General features: G+C 38.5%; 1 protein-coding gene across 1 annotated transcript in view; it reads right to left on the bottom strand.

Annotated features, from left to right (window-relative positions):
* Window positions 1-27,238, bottom strand: part of Psd3 (pleckstrin and Sec7 domain containing 3) — a 461,162-nt gene that overhangs the window by 46,993 nt on the left and 386,931 nt on the right. Inside the window, exon 12 of the mRNA XM_026395813.2 lies at window positions 21,531-21,601. Coding sequence (XP_026251598.2) covers window positions 21,531-21,601 — 71 coding nt within the window. The remainder of the gene's footprint in view (window positions 1-21,530; window positions 21,602-27,238) is intronic.

Below are 27,238 nucleotides of genomic sequence, written 5' to 3' on the forward strand. Positions count from 1 at the left end.
TCTTCTAGATTTAATTGTGTCCATGTTTCCTGCTCATCTGTTTGCTTTCTTTTTTCCATTCTGACATCTCCATTCTAACCCCTTATTATTTTCTCTTCTCTCAAGTATTTGCTTCAGGTGGGTAATGTGCTCTTCAATCTTCTCAAATCTTTCATTTTCTCTGACAGGTACAGAATTGCGTATGGAACTTGTGCTTGCAATCCTTGCTACTCATGTCACATATAGTCTGGAGATGCTATTCTATTTCATCTAGCTTCCAATTTTACAGAAGGCCAATGCTGCTCTGATTCTTATTTTCCCTTTCTTATCCCTTCCTTTTCTGTTTGGAATCTCAGAGTCTTCCATTTATACTTAGAATTCAGGAATTTCGGCTAGGACAGGCCTTAATTTTCTCATCTATCCAGTCTAAACCTGGAAAAGTCCACCCTGATTCTCCCCTATGTGACCGCTCCTATGTGAACTGCTGGGAGAGATAATGAACAACTGTGCAGACTTCCTAGCAACACGTGGGGTTCCAGCTTGCACTGCACTCAGTGTCAACTGGTAATTCTTCTACACATCCATGATCATCTCTCTGATTTCCACAACACCCTAATTCACCACAAGTGTGGTTAAGAGCTCGAGTATCTGGAGTTAAAACCACTATGTTCAAAGATCTCGTTGTAAATTTTTCTGTGCCAGGTTTAACTCGTTAAGCTCCAGTGTCCTTTTATTAAGAAGTAGTGATAATACCTTTAGAAACAGAGTTGTATTAAACGATACTGTTTTCTGAATTATGTTCAGAGCATACATATGTTCTCAAAAAATGCTAATGTAATTATTAAGAATAATGTTTTTTTAGTAGCATATCATTTCACCTTGTATTTTCTTTTGTTGTGTGTGGTGCTGGGGATTGAGCCCAGAGTCTCTCACATGCTAGAAAGGTGCTCTGCCACTAAGCTGCACAAGCACTGGATCTAGCTCTATCACTGAACTAATACAATTGAGACAGCAAGCTAAGTTGCTGAAGCTAGTCTTGAACTTGTGATTCTACAGTCTCAGTCTCCCAATAGCTGGGATTACAGGCATGTGCTACCATGCCTGAAAAAAATCTGTAAATATCAAACTTTGTGCTGTGCCTGTATACTGTAAAGATACCTATATTTGACCTTATTTATCTTCTCTTCTCCAACAACAGAAGAACCTTTTGCTCTCAGTTCAATCTCCAGTAAGCTTTCCTAGGATCCTGTTTCATTGCCTATTATTGTTCTTCTATACTTTTAATCATTCTTTATCTACTGGTTTCTTCCTGCAGTCTATAAATACACATAATTTCTTTATTATCTTGAGGAGAGCCCCCCCACTACTGCTTTCTTTGCTGGTTGCCACTCCTCTCTCATCCTTTTCACCTGGCGTCACAGTTCATACTGTTTTTATACACTGGCTTCCAGTTTATTCTGGAGTCCACCTCTATGCTTTAGTAAAACTGCTCTGATAAAGGTCAGCAATAACCTCTATTGTAAAATTCAATTGACTCCTTTCTGGTTTCATCTGGTGGCACCCTAAGAAGTCAATTCTTCCTTGGCTTATCATTATAAAATTCACCTGGCTTCTCTCCTCCCTCTCATTACTTTGCTCTTTCCTCTTCAGTCTGCCATTCACATGTTCTCCTCAGGATGTTCACAACTACTTCTACAGTCTCATCTCCTTCTTACATGTTTATCAAAACACAGTGGATAATAAGAAACACAAGACCAACTGGTACCTATTAATACTGAGTAACTTAGACCTTCCTTAGCTCTTTGGAACCATTCACTACGAATATTCTTGGAGCATATTCTCTTTGCTATTTTCATTTAAAATCAAGCTTAAAGGATGACATTCTTAGACTGCTCTAAAACTGCAAATTTTATAAAATGCTATATTTTTTATGGACCTAAGTACAAGAAAATAATAATAGTCCCTTTTTGCTGTGGTTTAAATATGGTTTGCTCCCCATAATTATCCAGGAGCTTAATACCCAGAGTTTTATGTTAATGATACTAAGAGGGTGGAAACATAATCTAACTATAGGGTTTAGAAACTGATTAGAGTTTGGAAACTGATTAGAGTAGATCAACAGGGTGGAGACCCCATGACTTATAAGGAGAGGGAGAGAGATCACATAGGTATAGAGATGCATATGTATTGTGGCCATTATGTGGTACAGCTAAGAGGGTCTTTACCAAATCTTGTGCCATGCTATTTGGACCTTGTAGCTCTAGAACTGTAAACCTGTACCTCCTTTCTTTATAAAGTAGCTTGTCTCAGGTATTTTTGTTATAATAATGAAAAGCTGACTAATAAACCTTTAGAGATTAGTATCACTGTTTCTGAAGAAGATTCTATTCCAAGGCAGCTTCCTGAACTTGAAGATGCAGTATACCTTATATACGAAGGAAAACACTCCATGGGGCAGAATAGAAGACAGGGTCCATTTAATTAGAACTAAACTGAAGTCAAGGAATTTTAAGTCTAATAAGCTTCTACTTTTTTAGTTAATAGTAAAACCAATTTATATACTTTTTAATAAGGCAAAATATAAACCTTAAAATATATTCAGCATTCTAAATTCCTCCTAGAAACTGAATCTCCAAGACCACAAAAGAATGAGCAAAACCCAGGGCAGAGTGGACACATTAGGGTTGACACTGGGATAAAAAGAAATAACTTCATTCCTGAAGTTTATTCTGACACCTTTATTTTTCACTAAACTAGAGGGTGGATTTAAATGATAAGTTTGGGAAGGAAGAAATAAGAATAAATTATTGTAATCAAACCATTTCAAATCTAAGACTATTTGCTGTGCAAACTAAATGTGAAATAGACAGCAAGATAAATCCAATCAAATTTGCTAAAGAAAACAAAATGCTCTGTGATATCTAATTACCATCCATTTTCTCAAACAAATAGAGGGTGAAAATGACACTAAAACATGTTACTCTTGTGTTCCCCCCAATCTGCATCTTTTTATCTAGTATGATTCATCAGAGCAGGCCGCTGTCCTCACAGGCACTAAGAATGTGGTTTCACAATGCTATTGATTTCAAATTCATTTAAAGCACGAAATGAAAAGCTTTTTTCCCCCTAAGATGTTTGTTAATTAAGTCTCTTGTAAAGCTGACTCATAACACTCTAACACAAAAATCATCTACATATACACAAATTGGCATCAAGTCCGAATCTGTACTCTCAGGTAAATATAAAGTGACCAAATTTCAATCAAAATTTATCAGTTAAAAACACCATCAGTTAAAAACATACTGAGATTTTGGTTTTATTTACTTTATGCCTTATTGTGTAGGTTAATATGCTATATGCAATTAAAAACAAATTTTTAAAAAGTCAAAATAGTCTTGATTTCCACTGAGAGAATAAAGAAAAATTGATAATATGTTCTTGCTTGAAGCTATGAGATACCAATAAAAATACCAGTAACTGAAGTAAAAATGCATCCTAAATTGTCTACCATTTCCTGATTTTAGAAGTGGCATTAACATCTATGAATACATGACTAGTATAACTACACATCACGCACAACCACAAGAATGGGAAGTTTTATTCCATGTATGCATAATATGTCAAAACACAGTCCACAGTCATGGATAAAAACAACAAGTAAAAAAATTTTAAAAACAAAAAAAGTGGCATTAATAGTGTTTTTCATAATTTGATGACTATATTTTTTAAAAAACTCTAGCATTACTGGTTACCTTCCTAAAAATAACTCAGCAATATCCTATTTTTTACTACAGAAAAGAGAAAAGTGCTGTTCTTACAAATTTGGAAGCCAAGACCAACAGCAAGTCCAGTGGAAGCATGTTTTGGTCCATCACTCAACAACACACTTGAAAATCACTAAATCACAGATTTTAAAGCTGAAAGGGGCCTGGAGATCCCTTTAATCCAATTTTCTCATAAACAATACAATAATCAGAAAAACATGCCCTGCATTGATGTAGAAAGGAATGAGAGAGAATGAGCAGAGTCAGTGGAGTCACAAGTTTCACACTGATCTACTGGCTCAGCAGGGACACCCTCTTTATGCACTCCAAGGAGGTGGCGACCTGGTTGCAGCAGGACTTCCATATCTGTCAGCACTGAAGGCCTCCTTAGTCCACTGACAGGGACACTAACAGTCCTGGTGGGCCTTGAAGTGATCACTCATTAGGTCTTAAGCTTCTGTGAGGCACAGCACACTCTCCAGGGCAAACCTGACACATGGACCAGGAAGTTGGGAAGTATCTGTTTAATGACCATGCAGAGGCATGGAAAGGCACTTAGGGCAGATAACCATCCACAGCCCTTGCTAAAAATGATTACAACATGCTTCAACGCAATATATAAAGATGAAGTTGTCTTAAACATTTTTAAGCCCCCAAAAGGTCTGAGCGCTTACTCATCCATGTTTCTTCCACTGGTCTAATTAATACAATGAGCAGAATTGTGATTGGTGGGAGGCTCCTCCTGCTTTCCACTCAGGGCAGGCCTTGCTGGCAACCTGTTCAAGGCTGCCCTTGCACTACCCTGACCAGGCTGTGGTGTCTGCTCACCTCTCACTCCCTTCCCTGAGGCAGAGCCTGGGGAGGGCCAAGCTCGGGCTTTATTCCTAGTTGACCCTTGACACATTCACATGATCCCTGTGGGGACTGTATTCATTGAAAAGAAACAAGGGAGGGGAAGGAGGGCTGGTGGGACAAGGAGGAGAGGGAAGCAGGGGCAGACCCACATGGCACAGGAGAGGCCACGCCTGGCTGGCCCTGAAGAGGCTACCACCTCTGCATCAGCTTCTCTGGAGGGCTAAAAAATTTCTTAGAAACAAACTGGTTTCTGTTTGCTGGGCATCCAAACTAGAATCATGTTTTTTAAACAGTCCACCAGAGCACTGCCTGCATCTCTCCACTTGCAGTGTGTTTCTATGAACGTAAAGTTTTAAAAACATTTTAAATACACCCTAAATACCCTTTCACAATGGTCAAACCTCCATGCAGGTCTGGGCCATTCATCTAAATTACAACTAAAAGAAACTTGGGTGTGAGCCTCATTCTTCCAGGCTTCAATGCCTACTTCACAATTTGTTCTTCCAAGCATTTATGAGTCCAAATATCGCTTTCAAAGAAAAGGCCCCGAACACACAGGAAAGCAAGAAGAGCTAGAGGGGACCCCACCCGTGACTGGCCTGCCTTAGGCTGTATGGAAGGTAGCATACTAGTCTCAAACTGGCTGCTGTCATCATGTCTGGGAGGTCTGGAAACTTCTGTGGTTTCTTTCTGCTTGGCCCAGGCTCACCTACACTTCAAATATTGCAAAAACAACAAAAACAACAACAACAAAAACCTCCCTTTCCAATTGAACTTTTAAAAAAATCTTATAGGCAGCTAGATCAAATCTCTCTTTCAGTGATCCAAGGAATGAAGAGAAGATTCTGCATCAAGGACAGAGAGCTCCTGGGTATAGTGTGATAGCTAGTTTCATTTTTTTTTGATAATGAACTAATTTCATTTTTTAAAGACATGATAGAGGCAAATACATTTGCAATTTAACAATTGTGGTTTTGGAGCCTAAAGATAAAAGTCATTAAAGTTTCTCAAGAGCCTGGTCTGGTGAATACAATAATCAATAGCCCAACTCAAAGCATTTCACGGCAGCCGCCTGCGCCAGTCACTCTTAACCACTTCATCAATCACTTGACAGTTTCTGTTTAGGGTAGTTAAGTTTTGTCACAACCAGTCCTGTGACAAGAATACCATCATAAACCTCACAAAGATACTTCCAAGGCTGACAAGGACAGACATAAAGCCCCTGACAGAAACCAAAGCAGAGCTCCTGGAGCTGTGTGACAGCAAAGGCTTATCTAAGCACTGGGCTAGCAGATGACTCACTGTTAGCAGAATGGGTCTGAAGCTAATATCTAAATGTCAACAATGATGGATCATTAGCATCCATAAGAATTGAATCATCTTTATCATTAATTCATAACAATTCCTAATTTTTAAAGAATATATGCACTGTGCTGTTAAAATAATAGATTCCTCTGCCATGAATATATTACAACAGTAATAATTAGCAGAAAGGCATACATTCCTTAGACATGAGCTGCCTGGGTTCAGGGGCATACCAAGAACTAGGAGAAACAAGAACAGGAGTGTGTTCTTAACTGTGTGAGTTGGACAAAATCATTCTATCACAGATGACCTTTGGTGACTGATCATTTCTGATACCTGGACTCTGGAATGGTTCTGGGTGGGCACATATTTAAACTTGTCCCTAGACTGGTGTTGTATCTCATGGACTCTACAGAGTTTCAGAAATTGGAAATTCCATTTACTCTGTTTTTTCCAGTGCTTACCTGCACTCTTGGTTCACCCATCATGTTACCACATGCTTTTTCATGAGGGGATTTTTAAGAGCTCATTAGCTTCTCGCTGCATGAACAGTCTTCTCAGCTACCCTGTCATCCCAGCTTTGCAGGGAGTAAACATTATGCTTATTTCTTGCACTGCTCCCAATATGGCATTCTTAAGTGGTTCTGACACTACTATCCTGATAATCTGTGGATTTACTTTTTGCTTGAAAGTTAAAGAGGCAAATGTGATTCTGCAACATTAAGTCAGGGGGCCTGAAAGGAAATGAGGTGAATGGTGATAAGGAAGATTGTGTGTAACCTGCAGAAGCAAAACAAGGGCTTGGGGTAATGTCAGGAACCCTCTGGGGGAAAGGAAAAAGACAAGGACTTATTTTACTTGAGAGAAAAATCAATCATAGGAAAGAAAAGAGATTCAGTAGAAACAAGACAGGCACTGGGGATCTGCTATTTGCAAACGTCTCAGGAAGGAAAGGCATCAGAAGAGGGGCAGGGGGTGGCAGGAAACCATAAATGGTGTTTCTAGTGTCTACACACTCCCTGCCTCAGTGGCCTCAACTTTCTCTCCCATCTGGCTTCCACATCCACCACCCCACTGAAATGGCCTTAATAATTTTCTGGTTGCTGAATTCAGGCAGCACTTTATAATTCTGACCTTATCTTTCTACAAAATGGAACATTTCCAACATCTCTTGCTGTTTGTGGCACCACTTGCTTTATAATAAAGTTTTCTTAGCTTTGCGGCCACATTGCTCAGGCTCCTTCAGAGTCTCACATACAAAGTCTCTGTGCTACTGGTTCTCTCCTCCATGTTCTCCACACTCTACAAAAATCTCTGAACAATATCATTTCCTCCCATGGCTCAAATAATCAACTATTTGTGGACAATTCTCTGGATGGGCATTTCTAGGCTCTCTCCTTGAGTCTAAATCTAAATATGCCTAATTTGTTATTGGACATATCCCTCTTTCACTCCTCAATGCTGAATTCAACACAGCAGCTAGAACTTTCCAGTAAGTCTCTGCTTCTCCCTCCCAGTTATCCTGTCCCAGTTCAAGCCAATCTGGTCCGTGTGTCTCTGGTCCAATCTGCTTCTAATTTGTTTCCCATTCTCCAGTCAGAATGATCTTTCTAAACTATTGATATGATCATGTCACACCCCATTGAAACACTCTTGTAGCTTTGACCTCTCTGAGCTCTTTGATTAATATGGTTCTCTAGGCTTTTCAGAATCTGCCTTTAGTACCTTTATATATCACTGAGACTACCTGTTCCCAAATAAGCTGTTGCTTCCCACCTGTCTGAATCCCCTTATAAGACTAACTTCTACTTGTATTTAAAAGTGGGGGCTTAGATACAGATCCCTTACTTTGTGAATTCTTCCACAATCTTCCTTCTTTCCTTATTTCTCAGTACAGTGTCCTCTATGTGTACTTCCACAATACATTACCCTCTTAGTGGCATTTATCAAATTGAATTCACCTGGTCTTTTCATTTATCTTCTTAGTTGGAACAACAACTCCACTTTGGGAACTATATCTTGCTCACAATCATATCTCTAGTGTATAACATTCTAAGAAAACTGGCAGAATCCTAATCTTATAGACGCATTCATTATTGATCTGCTTCCTAACTTACATTATGACCTTCTACATCAGAATAGTAGTTTGTTGGCCAAAGTTCAGCTGATAATGGATACTTGAATCACTTAATAGCTGTTAATCTGAGCAATATGAAATGATTGAGGTGTTGATATTTCCATGGTATTTCATGATTTCTGGTAATGACAGGAAGAATACCTGACAAGGCTATGCCAGAAAACCTCAAAGTTTACTTACTGTTAAGAACATTATGAGAGACAGTCCCATATCAAATGAATAGTGGCTGAGGTCAGGGGAGCACAATGAGAGGAGGAGGGTGCCCATCAGACCTTACTAAAGCAAGGATAATGCTTGTCATGTATGAGCCAAGAGTTAACTGAATCTGGTTGAAGACAAGTTAGGGATCTCTCCCCCCACTTGTAGTAATTAGAAGGGTTACACACTACAGCTTTAGTGTTTAATCAAGAACAGTCTGATGGAAAAAGCACTAGGCTTGGTTACTAACACCTTTAGAATGTGAGTAGGTTGAGTCTTAACTTCTCAGTCTAAAAAATGGGACTAGTGTCTACCTATGAAGTTGTGAAGTTCAAATGCATAAAGTACCCTAAATCTGTGTACGATCTAACAAGCCAGTCTTATTTCTGGCTGGATGACCACTGAAGCAAGCTGGCTAGGGAAATCTGCCAAAGCATTTCCTATATTTGTCATGTGTGATGCTGATATGGGCATGATTTATTTATTTATTTATTCTTAGATATAAGATATAAAGCAACATTCTGCAAGGATACATGAGGAGCTTGTGTTTCATGTTTCCTGCCATGTGGAATGGGTGTATAGTTGTGCAGCCTGTTCTCTTCTAAGAGAGGACTCAAGGCAGGGAGTAACTAAATCTCCAGGGTTAGGGGTAGTGGGAGGGATAAGGAAAGGAACTATGTTGATATCTGGTGAAATTCTTCTACCTGGAGGTCAGTTTGCAGAACGATTGTTATATGTATGACTGATGTTGGTGGGAATGAGGAACAAAGGTCCCAACAATCTCTGACTACTCTTTCTGCTGCGTCACCAACCCCAGGACATGAAGCCCTGGTTTGGCCTATTAGTCCCTGTGCTAGTCCCAAGAGGGTGTTTATGCAGGCATGTTTCTGATCTAAGTGGAAAGAAGAGGTGGAAGGAATTATTTATCCTTCAATAAAGCTAGCAGGGAAGAAAGGGTTATGCATCCAGAGGGCTGACACGGTTGGCCTGACCAACTCCTAATCATTTCATACTCAGACTGCTGAAGCATTGTGAACACGAGGAAAAAAGTCTAGTGGGAAAAAATGAGACTGGCAAGAATTAGGAAGGGAAGAAAAGGGCAATCACTCCCACTTCTCATAAGAGTCCTCAGGAAGGGAACAAATGTTTACTATGTCATCATTGATTTATTTTTATTCTTTGTGGTGCTGGGGATTGCACCCGGGGCTTTGTGCATGCCAAGCAAGCCTCCTCCACATCTCCAGTACGCGCAATATTTACTATTAACCTCCTTATGCATTTTCATATATTTAAATGTTCATTATTATCAATCACAACATAATTTTCCCTGATTTTACAGATAAATGAGTTGAGGTTCCAAATCAGAAATTGGTTAAATGGCAATCACAGAGTCTAACAAGAAGATATGTCTACTTCCAAAGTCCTACCCTTTCTGTACATAGTCCAAGAGACACCTTTTCCTAGGTGGATTTGAGGAAGCTGAGGAGAGACCCCCAGCCTAACAAAGTTCTCATGTTAGGAGTGGGAGGCTGCTGTACTGTGTGGATACCTTCAGGAGGCAGCAACACAGACTGGCACAATGCCTGAGGGGTTTATAGGCATGAGAGCCTTGAGATAGTAACTCTTTGGAATTTGGGCTTCAAATTCCCTCAGGGAAAAAACAGCTTCTTATGTCAAATGAACAGTTTATGACATTGAGACATAATCTCTTTAATCTTTATGATACATTTGTTACTTGAAGCATAACTTTTCATCATCTTTCCATCTTTGATTTCCTATGGGCTGCTGTAAACCTTTGTGGCAAGTCTCTTTGGTTGAGAAGGAGCAGGGAAGGAGTTTGAGGGAATGGAGACTGAGAATTTGGAGCTCTTCCCCGGTATGATTTCAATCGTACTTGGTCTTTCTTCTGACAACAATTATTTTTGGTTTGTTTGTATTCTGAAGAAGTGAAACTTTTTACTATGACTCTATTTTTAATGAGAAAATACTAATTGTGTTTGTCTGTATGGGTAAAAATCATTATTCGCTGTTTTGTAGCTGAAAAGTCTTGATGAAAGGCTTAAATAATCGATGATCAATTGACAACAGATGCTAGACACACTGAGGGAGGGTTCTCACGCATGGTGTCTAGGCTTGCAGTCATGTGGTCTTTAAAGGAGGAGTTACCTTTTGATCTCTTGAGGAGAACTACTTGATTCACTTCATCAAGGAAGCAGAGGCCTTGCTTCCTTTTGTCTCTGGCAACAGTATCCAGTGCACTGGCAGACACAGTAAGGGGGTACAGTGATGGAGTACCTGCTCATCTGGAGAAAAGGGAAGACACTCAGGAGGGAAGAGCTACTGGAAGGCTTCAGACAGAAATCTTTGATGCTGAAGAACTTGGGTAATATCAGTGTGCAAAAGAGAGAATAGATGCAAAATCTAAGTGAGCTATTGATAGCCTTAAGGTCAGATAGTAGGTCCTATGATCTCTGTATCCCTACTCTTGCCTCAGCCCCCATCATATAGTAGACTGACTTAGTACCAAATTGAATTAAAATAGTCTTAGGCTGGGGAAAAGGTGGAGCTTTTGTGATTGCCCCTTGCTCAAAATACAGATGTGCTCCTTAATTTATGACAGGGCTATGTCCCAGTAAACGCATTTGAAAATGTCCTGAGTCAAAAATACACTGAATCCACCTGTTAACTGAACACCACAGCTCGGCAGCACAGTGCACAGAAGGGTATCTTACTGAGTGGCAAAATGGAAGGTGCAAGTCACTGCTGCTGCCTGGCACTATGAAGGAGGATTATACTGCCTGTCACTGGCCCTGGAAACCACCAAAATTCAAAGTATGGTTTGTATTAAACATGTACTGCTTTTGTAATACTTTAAATTAAAAAAAGAAAAAGGTAAGCTGAACACTAAAATTTGGGTCCACGTATAGAAGAGAATTGGCTGAAGAAATGAAGCAGAAAACAGGTATGTCTATTTTTCTCTCAACTAGACCTAAACCCCAAGAGTGTTAATACTGACATTCTATGAGTCCAAAGGGGACAGCAATGTACCACTCATTGGGCACATGCTTTTCCCTGTAGGTCCTCTGAGAAGGGTGCCCACCATGGAAGATAACATCATCTAAACCCTTTGAGTACACGGGTGTCAGTGGGAGCAATAGTGACCTCAGACTGGGCTTCAAATTCCTTCAGGGAAAAATCAGCTTCTTATTTAAAATGAACAGTTTATGACATTGTGACATAATCTCTTTAATCTTTATGATACATTTTTTTACTTGAAGCATAACTTTTCATCATCTTTCCATTATTTGCTAACCTCCATCCATCCTATAACATCAACGTCAAAAGCTGTTTGCCATTCTATGAACATGTCACATCTCCCAAACCTGCATTTCCCTCCTCTCTGGCAAAAATGCTCTCTCTTGCCTTGTCTGACTAGGAACTCCTGTTCATCCTTAAACATCAGTTCAAGATGTGTTCACATCTCAGAGATGCATTCTCCAATCTTTGCAAGCACAACTGGATGGCCCTCTTAAGATTTTTCTACGGCTGTCTTATTTTGTTCCATTGTTTCAGCGAATGCTCAATTTACCTGTTTTTCTCCTTATTTGCTGAGCTTTTTGTAGGTAGGAACAATGTCTTAGTCATTTTTGGAAGTCCAGAATTTTAGACATGATCTGAAATGTGATAAACTCTAAATAGCTATGAAAAGATACTGTATAAACCCCAAATCATCTTGCAAGCATGCCATTTACTTTTTACGTAGCATCTGCCATCATGTTCCAGCAGATTAGGCTTCCAGCAGGGTTAAGGAGCAACCGACAATGGGACATTGGTAGCCTTCCATAGGACACATCCATCACCAGTACTGAACCTCTAATATACTCCAAAACCCGGGGGTAATTACAAGAGGAAGAGGTCGGTCTAGGTACCTGATACTGTTGTTTCTGTGGGCAGCTCACTATCCCAAAGGTAACTCTGAAGCAAAGGTCTGCTCGGCAGTGGATAGCAGCCTGTTAGCTGTATGGTGCTAGGCCTTTTCAGATAAAAGTGCCCATAGATATTCATAATCAATAGTCACCTGCCTTTCTGGTTTTTAACTTTTCAAATCAGGAAGACAAAAAATTTAAAAATCAGGTAAGTAAACCCACACTAAGACCCAGACCTGCCAAAATTAAGCTTCCAATCATGGATTCTCTAATTCCTAGCTTTCGTACAAGGTTTCTGTGAACAGACATTTGTTCACTGGTAGTTGAGATTTCAAGCATTTGTTGTATTTTTTCCCAGACTCTTTTCCGCTTTTCTCTCTTTTTAGAAGCATTAACAACAAAGAGATTAGAGATTTGTTATAAAATGTGGCTGCCATTTTGCAGGTTTACTTACATCTTAAGTATGCCTTAAGAAGATACTTGACAGCCATGTGTCCTTATTGATTCAAATGAAATGGCCACTGGATAACTCATAGCCCAGCTTTCTATTCTCCCACAAAAATGTTCTTAGTGCCAGTCTCTTCTCTTTATAAAAGGAGTTTCACCCAGTTAACCCAAATGTACATTTGCCACACTCCCAAGGTACCATAAATCTGCAGAAGAAATCTTTGGGGGGTTCTAATCCAAACAGCCTCAATGTTTACAAAGTTTTCCCCATGCCAATATTTATAGCCCCCTTCTCTTCAAACATCTGGATGACTCAAACTCATACCAGTGTACTTTTGAGAGGACGATAACCTAGGAAAAAGCTGATGACTTGGAAACTGCATCTCTCTTTGCATCATTTCTGTTAAATGTTGAGTGCAAGAGTATTTTCCTCTTCCCAGGTCCACCATGAGATGGAGTGGGTGGAAATCCTGTGGCTAGGTATTCAAAGAAGTGGTTTTGCCAAAGACAGCTGTGCCCCTTACAGAAATTCTAGAGAAAGTGGAAAAGTGAGCCAAGAGAACAGGATTTATGCAGGGAACAGCTGTGATATGTGAAATTTAATTTCAAAAAGGGTTGTTCCTGCAGAGATAAAGTTAACTGAAAGGACCAGTGTGCCCAGTGTCCATACACATGCTGTTTTGGTGGAGGTCACAGAAGTGGACTTATAAATTAGAAGCTGTGCTCACTCCATAAAAAAATAAAGACAATACAAGATATGTGGCCACCAAAGAGCATGGATAATCTTTGAATGTCAACAAGTGTTCAGATGGATCTAAGTGAACTCCTAAGGAAGGCTGGTTTTACAAAAGAGTAATTCAGTCTTATTATACACGGCATTATTATAACTTTTCAAAATGTTTAAAATAAAAGCACATCAAATACATTTCTTTCCAACAATTGTGTCTCCTTTCCATAGCAGTTTACTATCTCAGTGGCACAAGTGTGGGTGCCGACATATGGGGCTTTCATCTGATCCGATCCCGTAGATGCTGTATCAAAGGGGAGTCCTTTTCCCCAGTGAAAGGCAGCCATAGCAGTGTGTAAACTATATAAAAACATGTGTTTGTGTACCAAAAACAAAATCTCAAAGTGAATACGATTCTTTTCTAAAAGTCCATATACTGATAAAGTGTTGAAGAGAGATGGTGATGAGACACAGCTTGTCACAACTGCTGTAGGGAATGAAAGCTGGAACAATCTTTCTAGAAGTAATTTAGAAATATGTCTGAAACACTGTGAACAGTCCCTACCCTGCTCATGAGAGTCATGAGACTCTCAGGAAACTATCTTAAGGAAGTAAACAAATAATGTGCAGAAATACACATATGTGCCAAAATTTAAACTGAAAAATTGAAAAAGGTATGTCTGAAAATGGAAAAAGAGGTTAAATATGGCAAATCTATTTAGTGGAAAACAATTCTCTCTCACCCTTGACAAAAAATCAATTCAAAATGAATCAAAGACCTAGGAATTAGATCAGAAACTATGCAACTTTTAGAAGAAAACATAGGTCCACACTCTAGGATATAGGCACAGGCAATGACTTTCTCAATCAAACCCTGAAAGCTCAGGAAATAATGCTAAGAGTTGATACATAAGATGGCATCAAAGGAAAAAGCTTCTGCCCACCAAAGGAAACAATTAGGAATGTGAAGAGAGAATCTACAAAATGGGAGAAAAATCTCTGCTAGCTACTCTCCTGACAGAGGATTAATATCTAGAATATATAAAGAACTTAAAAATTAATTATTTTGTAAATCTTAGAAAGGGAAAATAAAAATGTGTTGATATATTATTTCACAGTCACCAGATACCAGACTGACACACAAAAAAAATGCTTTAGAAAAAATTTAATGAGAAAGTATTTATTATAGTGTGTAGAGTGAAAAAAACAAGATGCCAAAACTATGTTATGGTATGAGGCCAAATAGATTTGAAAATCTTTTCCTGGGAATGATGTTATCAAGAGAGCACAATAGGAAGTCCCAGCTGTCATACTCCCACAGAAATACTGATTTAACAATGATATATAACCAAAATACCTATTAAGAATATGCCAGAATCCAGTTAAGAGGTTGCAGTAGTCCAGGAGAGCACAAAAATGAGAAATACACACTGAAACAGGTAAGAATGACGATCTCACTTTACTCACATCAGCTGGCACAGCTCGGCACCAGAAGAGAATGGCCTGGTCCACACCTTCTCCCTCAGGAGAAAGGGAAAAGTGGAGCATGCCTTTAGTGTTCTGGTTTTTCAGAGGGCTACCCAAGTAATGAGTTGATCTTGGCTCACAACAAGCACTGACAGAACTGGCATTCTGTGGATGCCTAGGGACTGAAAAGAACAAAGGGAAGTGGTGGGCGGCTTGCTGTAGCCAGCACAGCTTGGTGCAATGGGAGAAAGGCACTCAACTTGAGGAGAGGCCTGTGAAGCCAGTATCTGAGCTTTTCAGAGGGCTATGGAGGAACTCATTTCTGTCTTACCTCATTCAGATCACTAACAAAAATCAGCATAGTCTGGATGCCTGGGGGCAGATCTGAGAATAAAATGATATATAGCTTGCTCTAGATGGTTCAGCTATGGCACAAAAGGGAGGAGATACGTAACTTCAGATTTCTTACTTGGGGGGTGGGGGCAGAGAAAAGTGAAGCATGTACCTAGCATTCTGTTTTTTTAAGAGGACTGACTGAAGGACTGACATCTGATTTGCCCGATTCAGCGTACTGACGCTGAGCTGATATGAAATCGAATGCCTGATGGCTATTTAGAACAAGGGTGAACTTGATAACTTGAAGCTGTGCAGCAGAGGATGCAAAAATTATGAGTTCCTACAAAAGAACCTGGAAAACCTCTATACTTGAGAAAATTAATGCACAGGTCCAGAGAAGGAAGGCCTATCTCCCAAGAAAGATTCATGGAATTTCTAGCCAGGCTGAGTAATGAAAGTCTTCCTATGTACCAAATAATCTCCTAACCTGAGAAAGCTGGTTGCTTCTTCAAATGTGCAGATACAAAAAAAAAAAAAAAAAAAAAAAGTTACCAGAGACACAAAGAAACAGGGAAACATGGTCCAAGGGAACAAAATAAATCTCCAGTAAAATATCATTAAAAAAATAAATCTCCAGAAATCAACCCTAAAGAAATTAAGGTGTATGAATTAACTGAAATACAAAATAACCACCATAAAGATATAATGAACAAAATGGGAGTCTGAATATTACATATTCAAAAGAACCAAACAAATATTACAAAGAACCAAATATTAAAATGGACCAAACAAAATTTTAAGCCTAAGCTTATATGTGAAATTGAAATATTTAGGTGAGGGGTTCAACAGTGGACTTGGTTAAGTAGGAAAAATTAGTAAACTTTGAAAAGAGATCATTTGAAGTTTTCTAGTCAGAGAAACACAGAGAAAAAAATATTGAAGAAGAAATAAGAAAGCTTAGGGAACTAACAGGACAGACACTACCAAGTGGAACAATGTGTGCACTATGGACTTTTAAAAAAAGAGAAAAAAAGGAGAAAGGCCCTTTAAAGAAATACAAACAGCCAGGTATGTAGTACATGCCTGTAGTCCCAATGACTTATGAGGCTGAGGATCCCAAGTTTGAGGCCAGCCTCAACAACTTAGGATCTAAGTAATTCGGCAAGACCCTCTCCCAAAATAAAAAATAAAAAGGGCTGGAGATGTTCCCAGTATTAACTAATTTTTTAAAAAGAAATAAGAACAGAAATTGTCTCACATGTTGGAAAGGAAACAGACAGACACCCAGATTCAATAAGCCCAATTAAATCTAAATAGTATGAATGTAAAAATCACAACAAGACTCGTTATGATCAAATTATAAAAAGTCAAAGAAACTTTTTTGAAAAGTTTTTTTTTTTTAATGAAAAGTCAAAGAAATGGGAGGCGGGGGGGGGAAAGGAAGGAAGGAAGAACTCTTATGATCAAATTATGAAAAGTCAAAGAAAGCAGAAAACAAAAGTGATTTCTTACAAACCCATGAGACTATCAGTGGATCTCTTAGCAAAACCAGTGAAAGGCCAGAAGGAATCCTAGTGATATATTTTGACTGCTCAAAGAAAAAAACTGCCACAAGAATACTATATTTGGCAAAAGGCATCCTTCAAAAATGAAATCAGATTTTCCCAGATAAACAAAACTTGAAGGAATACATTATCAGGAGAACTGCCTTGCAACAAGTGAGTTTTTTTCTAGTTGAAACAAAAGGATGTTAAACAGAAACACAAAAGTATCAAGCTCACCAGTAAAGGTACACACACAGAAAAGCACATAACACTTTAATACCATGCTAGTGTTATACAAATCACTCTTAATTTTGGCATAGAAATCAGAAAAATGAAAACATAAAATACTTATAAAAATGCATGAATGGAACTCAATATAAAATGATGTCATCTGTGACAACTGAGTAACAAAAGTATGTATGTGTGTGTAGTGGAATAAAAGTGTAGTTTTAGTACACAAATGAAATTACCCTGGTATTCTCTTAAAATACATGAAAACTATTATCTATTTTATGTAAGCCCATAGTAACCACAAAGGAAATATCTATGGAAGGTAAAAGAAAATGAGAAGACTCAAAAAGCAACATTACAAAAGGAAAAAAAAATCAGTGAAACATAGGAATACTCAAATTGTGTAGTAAAACCAAAGACAAAAAGGAAACAAGAAACAAAATGTCAGGAGTATGAACTCTCCATGAATAATTACTATTGATAGAAAAAAATAAAACTAGAAATTTGTTGCTTCCATGAAACTGACAAACCTCAGCTGGACTAAGAAAAAAGGAGTTAGCACTCAAATTCAGAAATAAAAGCAAGAGACACTAGAACTGGTGCCACAGAAACCAAAGGATAGGAGAAAACTGCTATGAACAATTATACACTCACAAATTGGGTAATGTAAAGAAATGGTTAAATTACTGGAAACAACACAACCTACCAAGATTAAAGAAATACAAAACCTGAACAGATCTATAACTGGTAAGGAGGCTGAATCAGTAATGAAAATCTCCCAAGGAAGTCAAGCCTAGGACCAGATGGCTTCACCACTGAATTCTACCAAACAGCTAAAGAGTTCACGCCAGCCCTTCTGAAACACTTCCAGAAACTGAAGAGAAGCAACACTTCCAAACTGATTTTGAGGCCAGAATGACCTTGATACCAAAAATGGGGGGCGGGGGGAAAAGAAAGGAAGGAAGAAAATTACTGGCCAATATTCTTGATGAACATAGATGCAAAAATCCTAACCAAAATAAGCAAATTGAATTCAACTTTATATTAAAAGGATCATACATAAAATCCAAAGAGGGATTTATTCTTAGAATGAAAGGATAGTTCAACATACAAAAATGAATCAAAGTGATGCATCACCTTAACCAAAAAAAGATTAAAAATCATATGAATATCTTAATAAATGCAGAGAAAGCCCTTGAAAAATTCAATATCCTTTCATGATTAAAACATGCAACAAAGTAGGAGTAGTTTGACATGATCTTAGCCACAATCATGTATATGCCTAAAGATTATACAAAAAACTATCAGAACTAATAAATCAGCAAAGTTTTGTGATACAAAATCAATGTATAACAACCAGTTGCATTTCAAACAACAAACAAGTCAGAAAAGGAAATTAATAATCCAATTTATAATACTGCCAGAAAGTATGAAATTTATTTAGAAATAAACTTGACCTAGAAGACAAAATAGTTCCACACTGATAACTTCAAAACATTGCTGAATAAAAGAAGAAAAAGTTAAATGGAAAGATGTGCCATATTTGGGGATTAGAAGACTTAAATATTATTAAAATTCCACACTATTCAAAGCAATCTACAGATTCCATGCAATTTATATCTATAGTCCAATAACATTTTCTAATAGAAATAGAAGAAACAATCCCAAATTCTACATAGCATCACAAAGGACCCCGAATAGTCAAAACAATCTAGAGAAAGAGTAATATTAGAAGACTGATTTCATTACTGATTTCAAAACATTATAAAATTACAACATCAAAACAGTACAGTGTTGTCATACAGATGGGCCACTGGAGGAGACAGGCCAGGAAAATCCCACATGTAAATGGTCAAATAACCTTTAATATGGGGCCAACGCTACAAAATGGGGAAAACATCTTTAAAAAATGATGTTGGGAAGCCTGTTTATCCACATGCAAAATAACGAAAGCAGAGCCCTCTCTATCTTATACAAACACAAAAATTAACTAAAATGGTTAAAGATGTAAATACTTAAGACATGAAACCATAAAATTTCTAGAAGGAAACAGAGGAAAACTTGGTAATGATTTAAATGATTAAACTTGGTAATGATTTCTGGATTACTAAAAACATAGGCAAAAATAAAACAAAAGCAAACACAGATAAGTGGGGCTATATTAAATGAAAACTCTTCAACATGGCAAAGGAAAAAAAAATAACTTTCTGAAATGGTAACCTGAAAAATATTTGTAATACATTTAAATTATTTGTAATACATTTAAATAAGTGGTCAATATTCAAATTCAAAATATAGAAGGAACACCTACAATTTAATTACAAAGGAAGAACAACAAAAAGCAAAAACATATACACCAAAAAAGACAGCTTGAAAAAGGAAAGGACTTAAACAGACATACCTCTAAAGACATACCAACAACCAATAGGTATTGAAAAGATATTACTAATTATTAGGAAGATGCAAATGTGATAGTATGATTTATATTATTTGGTCATTATACTTGATTTCTGGCAAAAGCTCCTAAAACTATTGGAATCTCTAGCTTGATAATATGGCTGGTGACCCCTAGAGACCCCTAGAATACAGACTGGTGGCTCAAAGATCAAATCAGGACTTATAATAGCCTCACCCCATAACCTCACTAGAGAAGGCTGACTGGGAGGGTCTAAAAGTTGAATTGATCTCCAAGGACCAGTGATTCAATCAACTGTGCTTAGAAAATGAATATTCCATAAAAACGAACAAGAGCTGGGTTCAGAAGAGCTTCTGGACAGCTGGGCAGGTGGAAATTCCTAGGATGTGATGCACTTGAGAACCTCCACATCCTCCCATATCCTGTCCTGTGCATCTCTCTTATTTGGCTATTCATCTGTATCCTTTGTAATATCCTTTATAGTAAGTGGGTAAATATAAGTAAAGTGGTGTCCTGAGTTCTGTGGGCAACTCTGACCAACTACCTTGAGGTGGACATGGGCACTCCTGATTTATAGCTGTTGACTGGAAGTGTAGGTGACAATCTACTATTTGCAAATGGTATTTGAATGAGGGGGCACTCTTCGGGGGCTGATCCCCAATCTGTGGGATCTGAAGCTATTTCAATGTCGACAGCGTCAGAGTTGAATTGAATTAGCTGGTATCTGCTGGAGAATTTGGGCTCACAGAAGGATTCTGTATTGGGTGTTGAGAATACAGAGTGGGAAAAATACTTTTTTTTTTTGAGTTTTTTCATTTCTAGTAACAAATCCAAATTGTAACTAGATATCGCCTTATTCTTGTTAGGATGGCTCTTACAACAAAAAATGACAAGTGTTGGTGAGGATGTGGGGAAAATGGAACCTGTGTGTTCTGGATGTAGCTGGTACAGGGACTTTGTAAAATAGTATGAGAAAAGGAACACACCATTCAACAATTTGGATATTTACCCAAAATAGATAAATTTAGTATTTTGAAGAGATATTTGTACTCCATGTTCATTCAGCATTATTCATAAGAACCAAAAAGGTGGGAATAACTCAAATGTACACTGATGAATGAATGCATCAGAAAAATGTGGCATATACACATCAAGTAATATTATGCATTAAAAAGGAAAAATATTCTGACACCTGCTACAACATGGATGAGCCTTGAAGACATTGTGCTGAATGAGATAAGCCAGTCAAGAAGGCCAAGAAGGCTAAAACAGCCAAACTTGAAGAAAAAAAGTAGAATGGTGGTTGCCAAGGATTGAAGGGGAAGGAAACTGGGTATAAACCTAAGATGAGAAAGTTTTCTAGGTCTGCTGTACAGCACTGGGCTCATGGTTAACAATACTGTGTTGCACATTTAAAAACTCAAGAGATTAGTTCTCATATTATGTGTTTTCTTTTTCACCATAATAAAAATGTCTTTTCCTATTGACGCCACTGAAGGGAATGTTGCAACTGTCTTGTTTCCTATTATTCCTAATCCAGTGGCTGTCCCTTCAGTGGATGCTAGAATCCTTCTGGAGTTTGGGAAGCTGTGCTCCTTCCAGCCAACACACAACTTTCCCATCTTCACCCACACAGATCCAGGGACATGGAAGCTCCAAGGACAACCCTGAAGGGGCCAGGACCTATCAACTGAATCCTGGAGATCCAGACTTTGGGACTAGAAGAAAGAATCCTCACAGGAAATGTACCCAGGCAATTTGGAATCTCTCTGCACTGTTAAAGTACAACTATTTCAGGAATCCAGTGGAAATGTGTACGATCAGCTTTTAGTAGGGTCAAAATCAAGATAATGAAAGAACAATATACAAATGAAGGCTGTAACTAATCTAGAGTATAAATATCTATGCAGACAGGTGCTGCCGCAAGTCTGTTCCTGAACAGATCACTTGAGATCTAACTTACGAACCTATGTTCCGATCTTACTGAAGTAAAACAAATCCCATCCACTCCTCTCATTGTTCATGCGTATCTAAAGATGATTTACACATAACTTGCCCAGAATTTAAGCATCTGTTAAATAGTCTTATGGGTGATTGATGTGGCTTTTTTGGTACAAAGTGAGAATTTGGGGGTACCTTGCTTAAATATCATTTTATAAAGTTTTGTAGATTTTATTTTATATCCATTGTACTTTTACCTTTTGTAAGTAAAGAACTGTTCCCTTCAGGACAGCATAAAAGGTTTTCCATCCTCGCTTTCCTCTTGGAGCTAGAAAAAGAAAAAAAAAATTATTAGAGAGAAATCAACACTTCAGAAGAATATAAAACATCAACCTGGTGCTTATGTTTCCATGTTCCCAGTTAATGAGCTATCAAAACAATGTTGAGAACTAAAATTTTCTTGAACTTTAGTGTATATCAGGCAGTATTCTAAAATGTTTCCCAAGTGTTGTCTTATTTAATCCTCAAAATATTTAATTAATCCTGCAAGTAGGTTCTAGGAACCTCTTTTTTAAAAAGGCCAACACACAGAAGTAAATTGCTTATGGTCACATAACTGGGAATCGGAGAAACTAAAAATAGGAACCCAGGGAGCATGTCTCAACCCTCTGCCCTCCAGTGTAGGTGACTCAGACTGAGAAAGCAAAAAAGACAGATTGACAATTGGTATCAATCCAAGAGAAAAAGGCATGGTTATGAGAGGGCCACTCTCCCCCATATTTCTTCCATACCCCCTCAATCAGATTTGAGTTTTGTTATCACTCCTATGGCAACTAGGGCAGATTTCTGCTGCAAAGCACTTTTCTGGTCTAAGTATCTTTCATTGGACTGGGAATAACTTGAAAGGCTTCCTTCATTTTTTTTCCATTTTTTAAAATATTTTTTAGTTGTTGATATATCTTTTTTTTATTAATTATTTGTATGTGGTGCTGAGAACCGAACCCCAGTGCCTCACACGTATCAGGCAAGTGTGCTACCACTGAGCCACAGCCCCAGTCCCTTCTAATTTTTTTTTATTGGTGCATTATAATATTGCACATAAGGTTGGGGTCTATTGTTACATATTCACACATACACACAGTATAACAATATAATTTGGCCAATATCACTCCCCAGTATTTCCCCTTATATTCTTCATCTTTAGAATTTATAGAATCTAGCATAGTGCAAGGCAGACATTAGGCACTATCATAAAGAGTCTCCAGATTAGTTAATTTTTACAGAAGTCTTTATATTCCTTTTGTTTATTTTTCTGGTGTACAATGTAGAACTATCCTATTCACTTAAACTCATACAAATTGTCCTAGAGAAAGCATAGATTAGCAAAACAGCTTATTACATATTCTTAACCCTTTAATAAAACTAAAATCGGCACTGGAAAACATTACCACCTGAATGTCATTTTTCTAAGCATTAGCCAACTACATAGGTAAGACCATTTATTTATTAATATTCCTTTGTCAAACATTTGGCTGGCTTCAGGGCACCTTTAACTTGGACAAGGTAGGAAGTGTATCACTCTCTAAAAGCATACTCTTTAAATTTCTTTTGACTTAGGCTTGGAAAAGAGGTGAATATTCCTCTACAGGACCCAAGTGATCCTGCCAGCGCCACACTGAGACATCCACCTGGCAAGAAAGGCCGCAAAACATCCGCTCCACAGGGTTTCAGGGGAAATATAAAATACCATCCCTTCTGTTTCCACTAAGTGGCTTAAAAAAAAAAAAGTGTATGCGTGGAGGGGGGCACACCATGATATCCTTTGTAATAATAAATAAATAAATAAATAAATAAATAAAGGCTAAAAGAGAGGCAGAGCTCAAACTTATAATAAATACTACATTGCTCAACAGAGGACAAATTCAGGCACCACCTGCATGAGAACCGTGCACACAAAAGTGACCATGTGCCATGGGGGCTGTCACTCTGCAGGACAGGAGACAGCATGATAAGCTGGAGGTGGCAGCCTGGAAAACAGACCAGCTAGCTGGTTTCCATCCCCTTCTAGGCCTCACCTTGTCCTAAACCCATTCTCTCGCCCTCCAAGCCCTGGCTGGGAGAGTCCTGACCAGTCACTCAGTTCTCAGGACTTCAGTGATTCATTTTCATAAATTGGGTAATTTGTATAACTTTAGGCAAAGCACTGGAGAAATACTGGAGAGAAACCATTTTGTTCTCTATAGGAGCAAAGAGGTCCTGCCATTTAAAAGCTCTCCTTGAAGCCCTGAAGTCAGTTTAGTGGGATCTCGAGACTCCTGCAGTTCAAAGATCTACAAATCTGTTTTGCTACCTGTGAAGTAAAAAATAAAATAAATACTGGTGTAAGTTATTTTCATTGTATACAAAGCCTTTTAGAAGCAGATTCCAAAGAGCTCTCCAATTGAACTGTGATCTTAAACATTACCCCCGAATGACTAGAGTCCACTGAGTCACCTTCTACCTCATCCTCTACTCTCCCATCTCCCACAGAAGATTTAATCTTGTCCATGGTCAATTACAATTTAATCATTTAGGACTTGAATGAAGCCACCTAAAGCCCTCCCAACAAGATAACTTAGAAGTAAATTCTCGTCAATGCACAACTAGAGTGCTATAGAGGCAGTTCCCTAAGAGCTTTGACTTATGTTCATCCATTTAACTCCTACCATACTAGTGAGGGTGGCCTACTATTATTACCTCTGGTTTACACCAGTGGAACTCAGGGAAAGGGGACAACTGAGCTCCACAGCAGGCTGGGGGGGCTCTCCAGTGGCAGGCCCAGCTGCTCGGACTTCACCCCACACACTCAGGGCTGCTACTGCTGCTGTACAGGATGAAGCCCACCATGTGGAACAGGGGCTGGATGCACATGAAGGAAGAGCACCTTTCTTCAGAACCATGACTGAGGAATGTGTAGCCACTGACTTCACAGCACTTGTGTTTATTAAGCACATAAGACTGGGCTAAGGAATTGTAATCACATAATGAACAAGATGGAAGGAAGGAAAAGATCATGGTGTGGTCACCAGCTTATCTGAGAGGCTTTGACTGCAGAGGTGGTGGGAGCTGGTAGACACATTTTGATGAACAGCCAGGTGGCAATTATGAGAGCGCGCATACAGAACTTAAAGACACCACTTAATATCTACATCACACCTTCAAAGCAATTAGTATGTCTACTTTAAATCCAAAAATAATCAATTGTTCTCCTTTCCCAAACTAAAAGGGCCTTGGAATGTTTTAATTCTGGTCATCTGCCTCCAACCTTATATAACACTATAATTTAGCTTTTTTAAAAACTGCTACTGAAATAGACATTATTTTTTATTAACAGTTACTGCTTAGATTTACCCTGTTTTATCTTTCTTCATCACTTCTTTCCAAGCCTCCAACTATTGTTCAGAGAACATTTTCAATTATCTCTTGAAGTAGATCTTGAGAAGTCCCTTTAGTAAGGATCTTCTGGTGGTAATTTTTTTTCTACTTTTGTTTATTATATATACATTTTAAAAATTCTAGGTTGACAATTACATTTTTTATGCAGATATTGTTTGACCACCTCTTCTGTATTATAGGGAGGTCTACCCTAAGTCTAAAGGTATGACTAAGTAAGGGTGCTGGGCTTCCTGTGTATCATTTTGGAAAACCTGTGTCCCTTCCTCCACTGTCTCCAGAACTGTCCCCGTGCTCCACCCTGACTCCTCACTGCCTTCCCTGTGTGTCTTCTCTGCTCCCTCGTGTACTTACTCTCTGTCCTTCGGTGCTGAGAGCTGTGTGGTTTTACTTCCAACCCTGGTTGGCCACCGGATCCTGAAACACCTTGGAGATTAGAGCCCTAGGAGTAGCTTCCCTCCCTGGATATGCACTCGGGTTTTATCCATATCTGGCCTCCCCAGATTTCTCTTTGACTGTTACAAGTTCGTCCATTGATTTAAAAGGTATTTAATTTTTTCCCCTATTACCTTTAAATATTTTATAATAGAAAGTTCAGAATCCATCCATAGTCTATTATAATGTGATAAAGCGACTTTTAAAAAGTATTCATTCATGAACTTTGTAATCTAGGAAGCGTTTGGAACAAGATACAGGATATACTGGGGGGTAAGGCGAGGGCAAGGGAAACCAGTAAGAGAGCTACGGTGATGGCCTAGATGAGAGAAAAGGCCAGAACAGTGTGCACAATAAAGAAATGGAAGGAGAGATGTGGGTGAGGACGATGATGACCAACGATACAGTGGGGTGTCCATCAGGCTAGCGTTATACACAACTCTTCCATTTGATCCAAACAATCCTTTGAGGTAGGCATTGCCTTTTTCTTATCGACATCATCATAACTAGTTATATCTGCCATTCTGAAAGGTAAGCAAGCTGCTGTAGAGGTCACCCATCTGAGGATTTCAAAGTATCATACAGGGTAATTCAGGCGAGGAGAGATGTTCTAGGGAAACGATCTGGGTGACACTCCTTCACAAGGGTGAGACCTGCAGCCTCTGTGAGATGGGTGCTGAGGGGAGGAAAGCAGGTGAGGAGACAGGAGCGGACCAGAAATCAGGTACTCTCTCCAGTTGCTCTTAATTCTAGGGTATTCACAAGCATCCCTGCTCAGGGATAGAAATCTCAGATGAGAGGCACAATCTCCAGGTCTGCCCACTCAGGTGCTACTAGCTCAGCATTGCTGCAGGAAAATACACTATGCAATGATAATTACAGTAGTAGTGATAGCAGCAGCTCATGTTTACTGAATGCACACCGTTTTAGGCAATGTTCCAAGAGCTGACAAGTAAAAACTAACGCCTGCAACTCTGTGAGGGAGCCACAATAACAACCTCCAGTGCACAGGTGTGGAGTCTGTGACCCCCACCTGCCACGTAGCACCTGCCTGCCTACAGCACTGAGCATTTTCACTGTGGTCTGAAGATAGGGAAAGGCCAGTTAAAACAGACTCAGGATATAGTATCTTGGATAACTAAGACACAGAGGTGATCAAATTATTTATGGACCAATTCATCAGAGACCCTGATCTGTCAGGAAAAATACATCATCAGAAAAAGACTGAATAGAAATATGTGGTAAACAGTCTGTATGACTGTCCCTGTACATATTCCTGGCTTGGGGATGGCTTCCTGTACACTGTGGAAAGTAAAAAATGAGAAAAGTCAACAAATTTCTGAGTGTTATTCTGCATCATGAACACACAAAGATACATGCACACAGAGCATACATATTGCTAAAGAAAAGTTGGCACTTGCTACAAATATGGGTGCTACTGGAACTATCACTGAATCTTCAATATTTTAAATCAATCACCTCATCTTTATTGCATATTTGAAGAAATCTATTTGGAAATATAAAGTACCATGAATAATATTTTGGCTTCAGTTTACCAGTTATCTTTGTAAGTGGGAAATACACAACTGGGAATGAAAGGGTGGAATTGTTATCTTTTTTGCATAAAGAGGAAGGTATAAAATATTCCTAAGCAATAAAATATTTGGTAATGCACACATACTAGCAAAACTAAGTTGCTTGTTTTTTTTAAAAAATCCCTCCAAACGCTGTAATATTTATATAAAAGTTTATATCTGCAAGCTATATCTTTCAACTTTAATTTCTTCTCAACTGAACTGGAAAAGGATCATCTTTAAAATCTTACTGCTCCAATTTTTCTACTTTATTCAAAAGGCAAAATATTTTGTCCTACATCAAAATATTGTCTTATTTTTGAGCACTCCTCCCTCTGGATTCTTCAATCATCTATTTTTTCCCTTTCTTTCAAGTTTATTACCAGAAAGACATAATTTGCAAGGATAGAATATCCGTATTGCCTATTTTTCCATTTAATATGTCAACCTTTCCTTCTTATTGTCTTGAAAATATTCTTCCATTGTCCCATGTGCAAAGACAAAAATATCTCTTAACCCCACAA

Source organism: Urocitellus parryii, chromosome 14 (assembly GCF_045843805.1).
Source record: "Urocitellus parryii isolate mUroPar1 chromosome 14, mUroPar1.hap1, whole genome shotgun sequence".
Classification (NCBI taxonomy): Eukaryota; Metazoa; Chordata; class Mammalia; order Rodentia; family Sciuridae; genus Urocitellus; species Urocitellus parryii.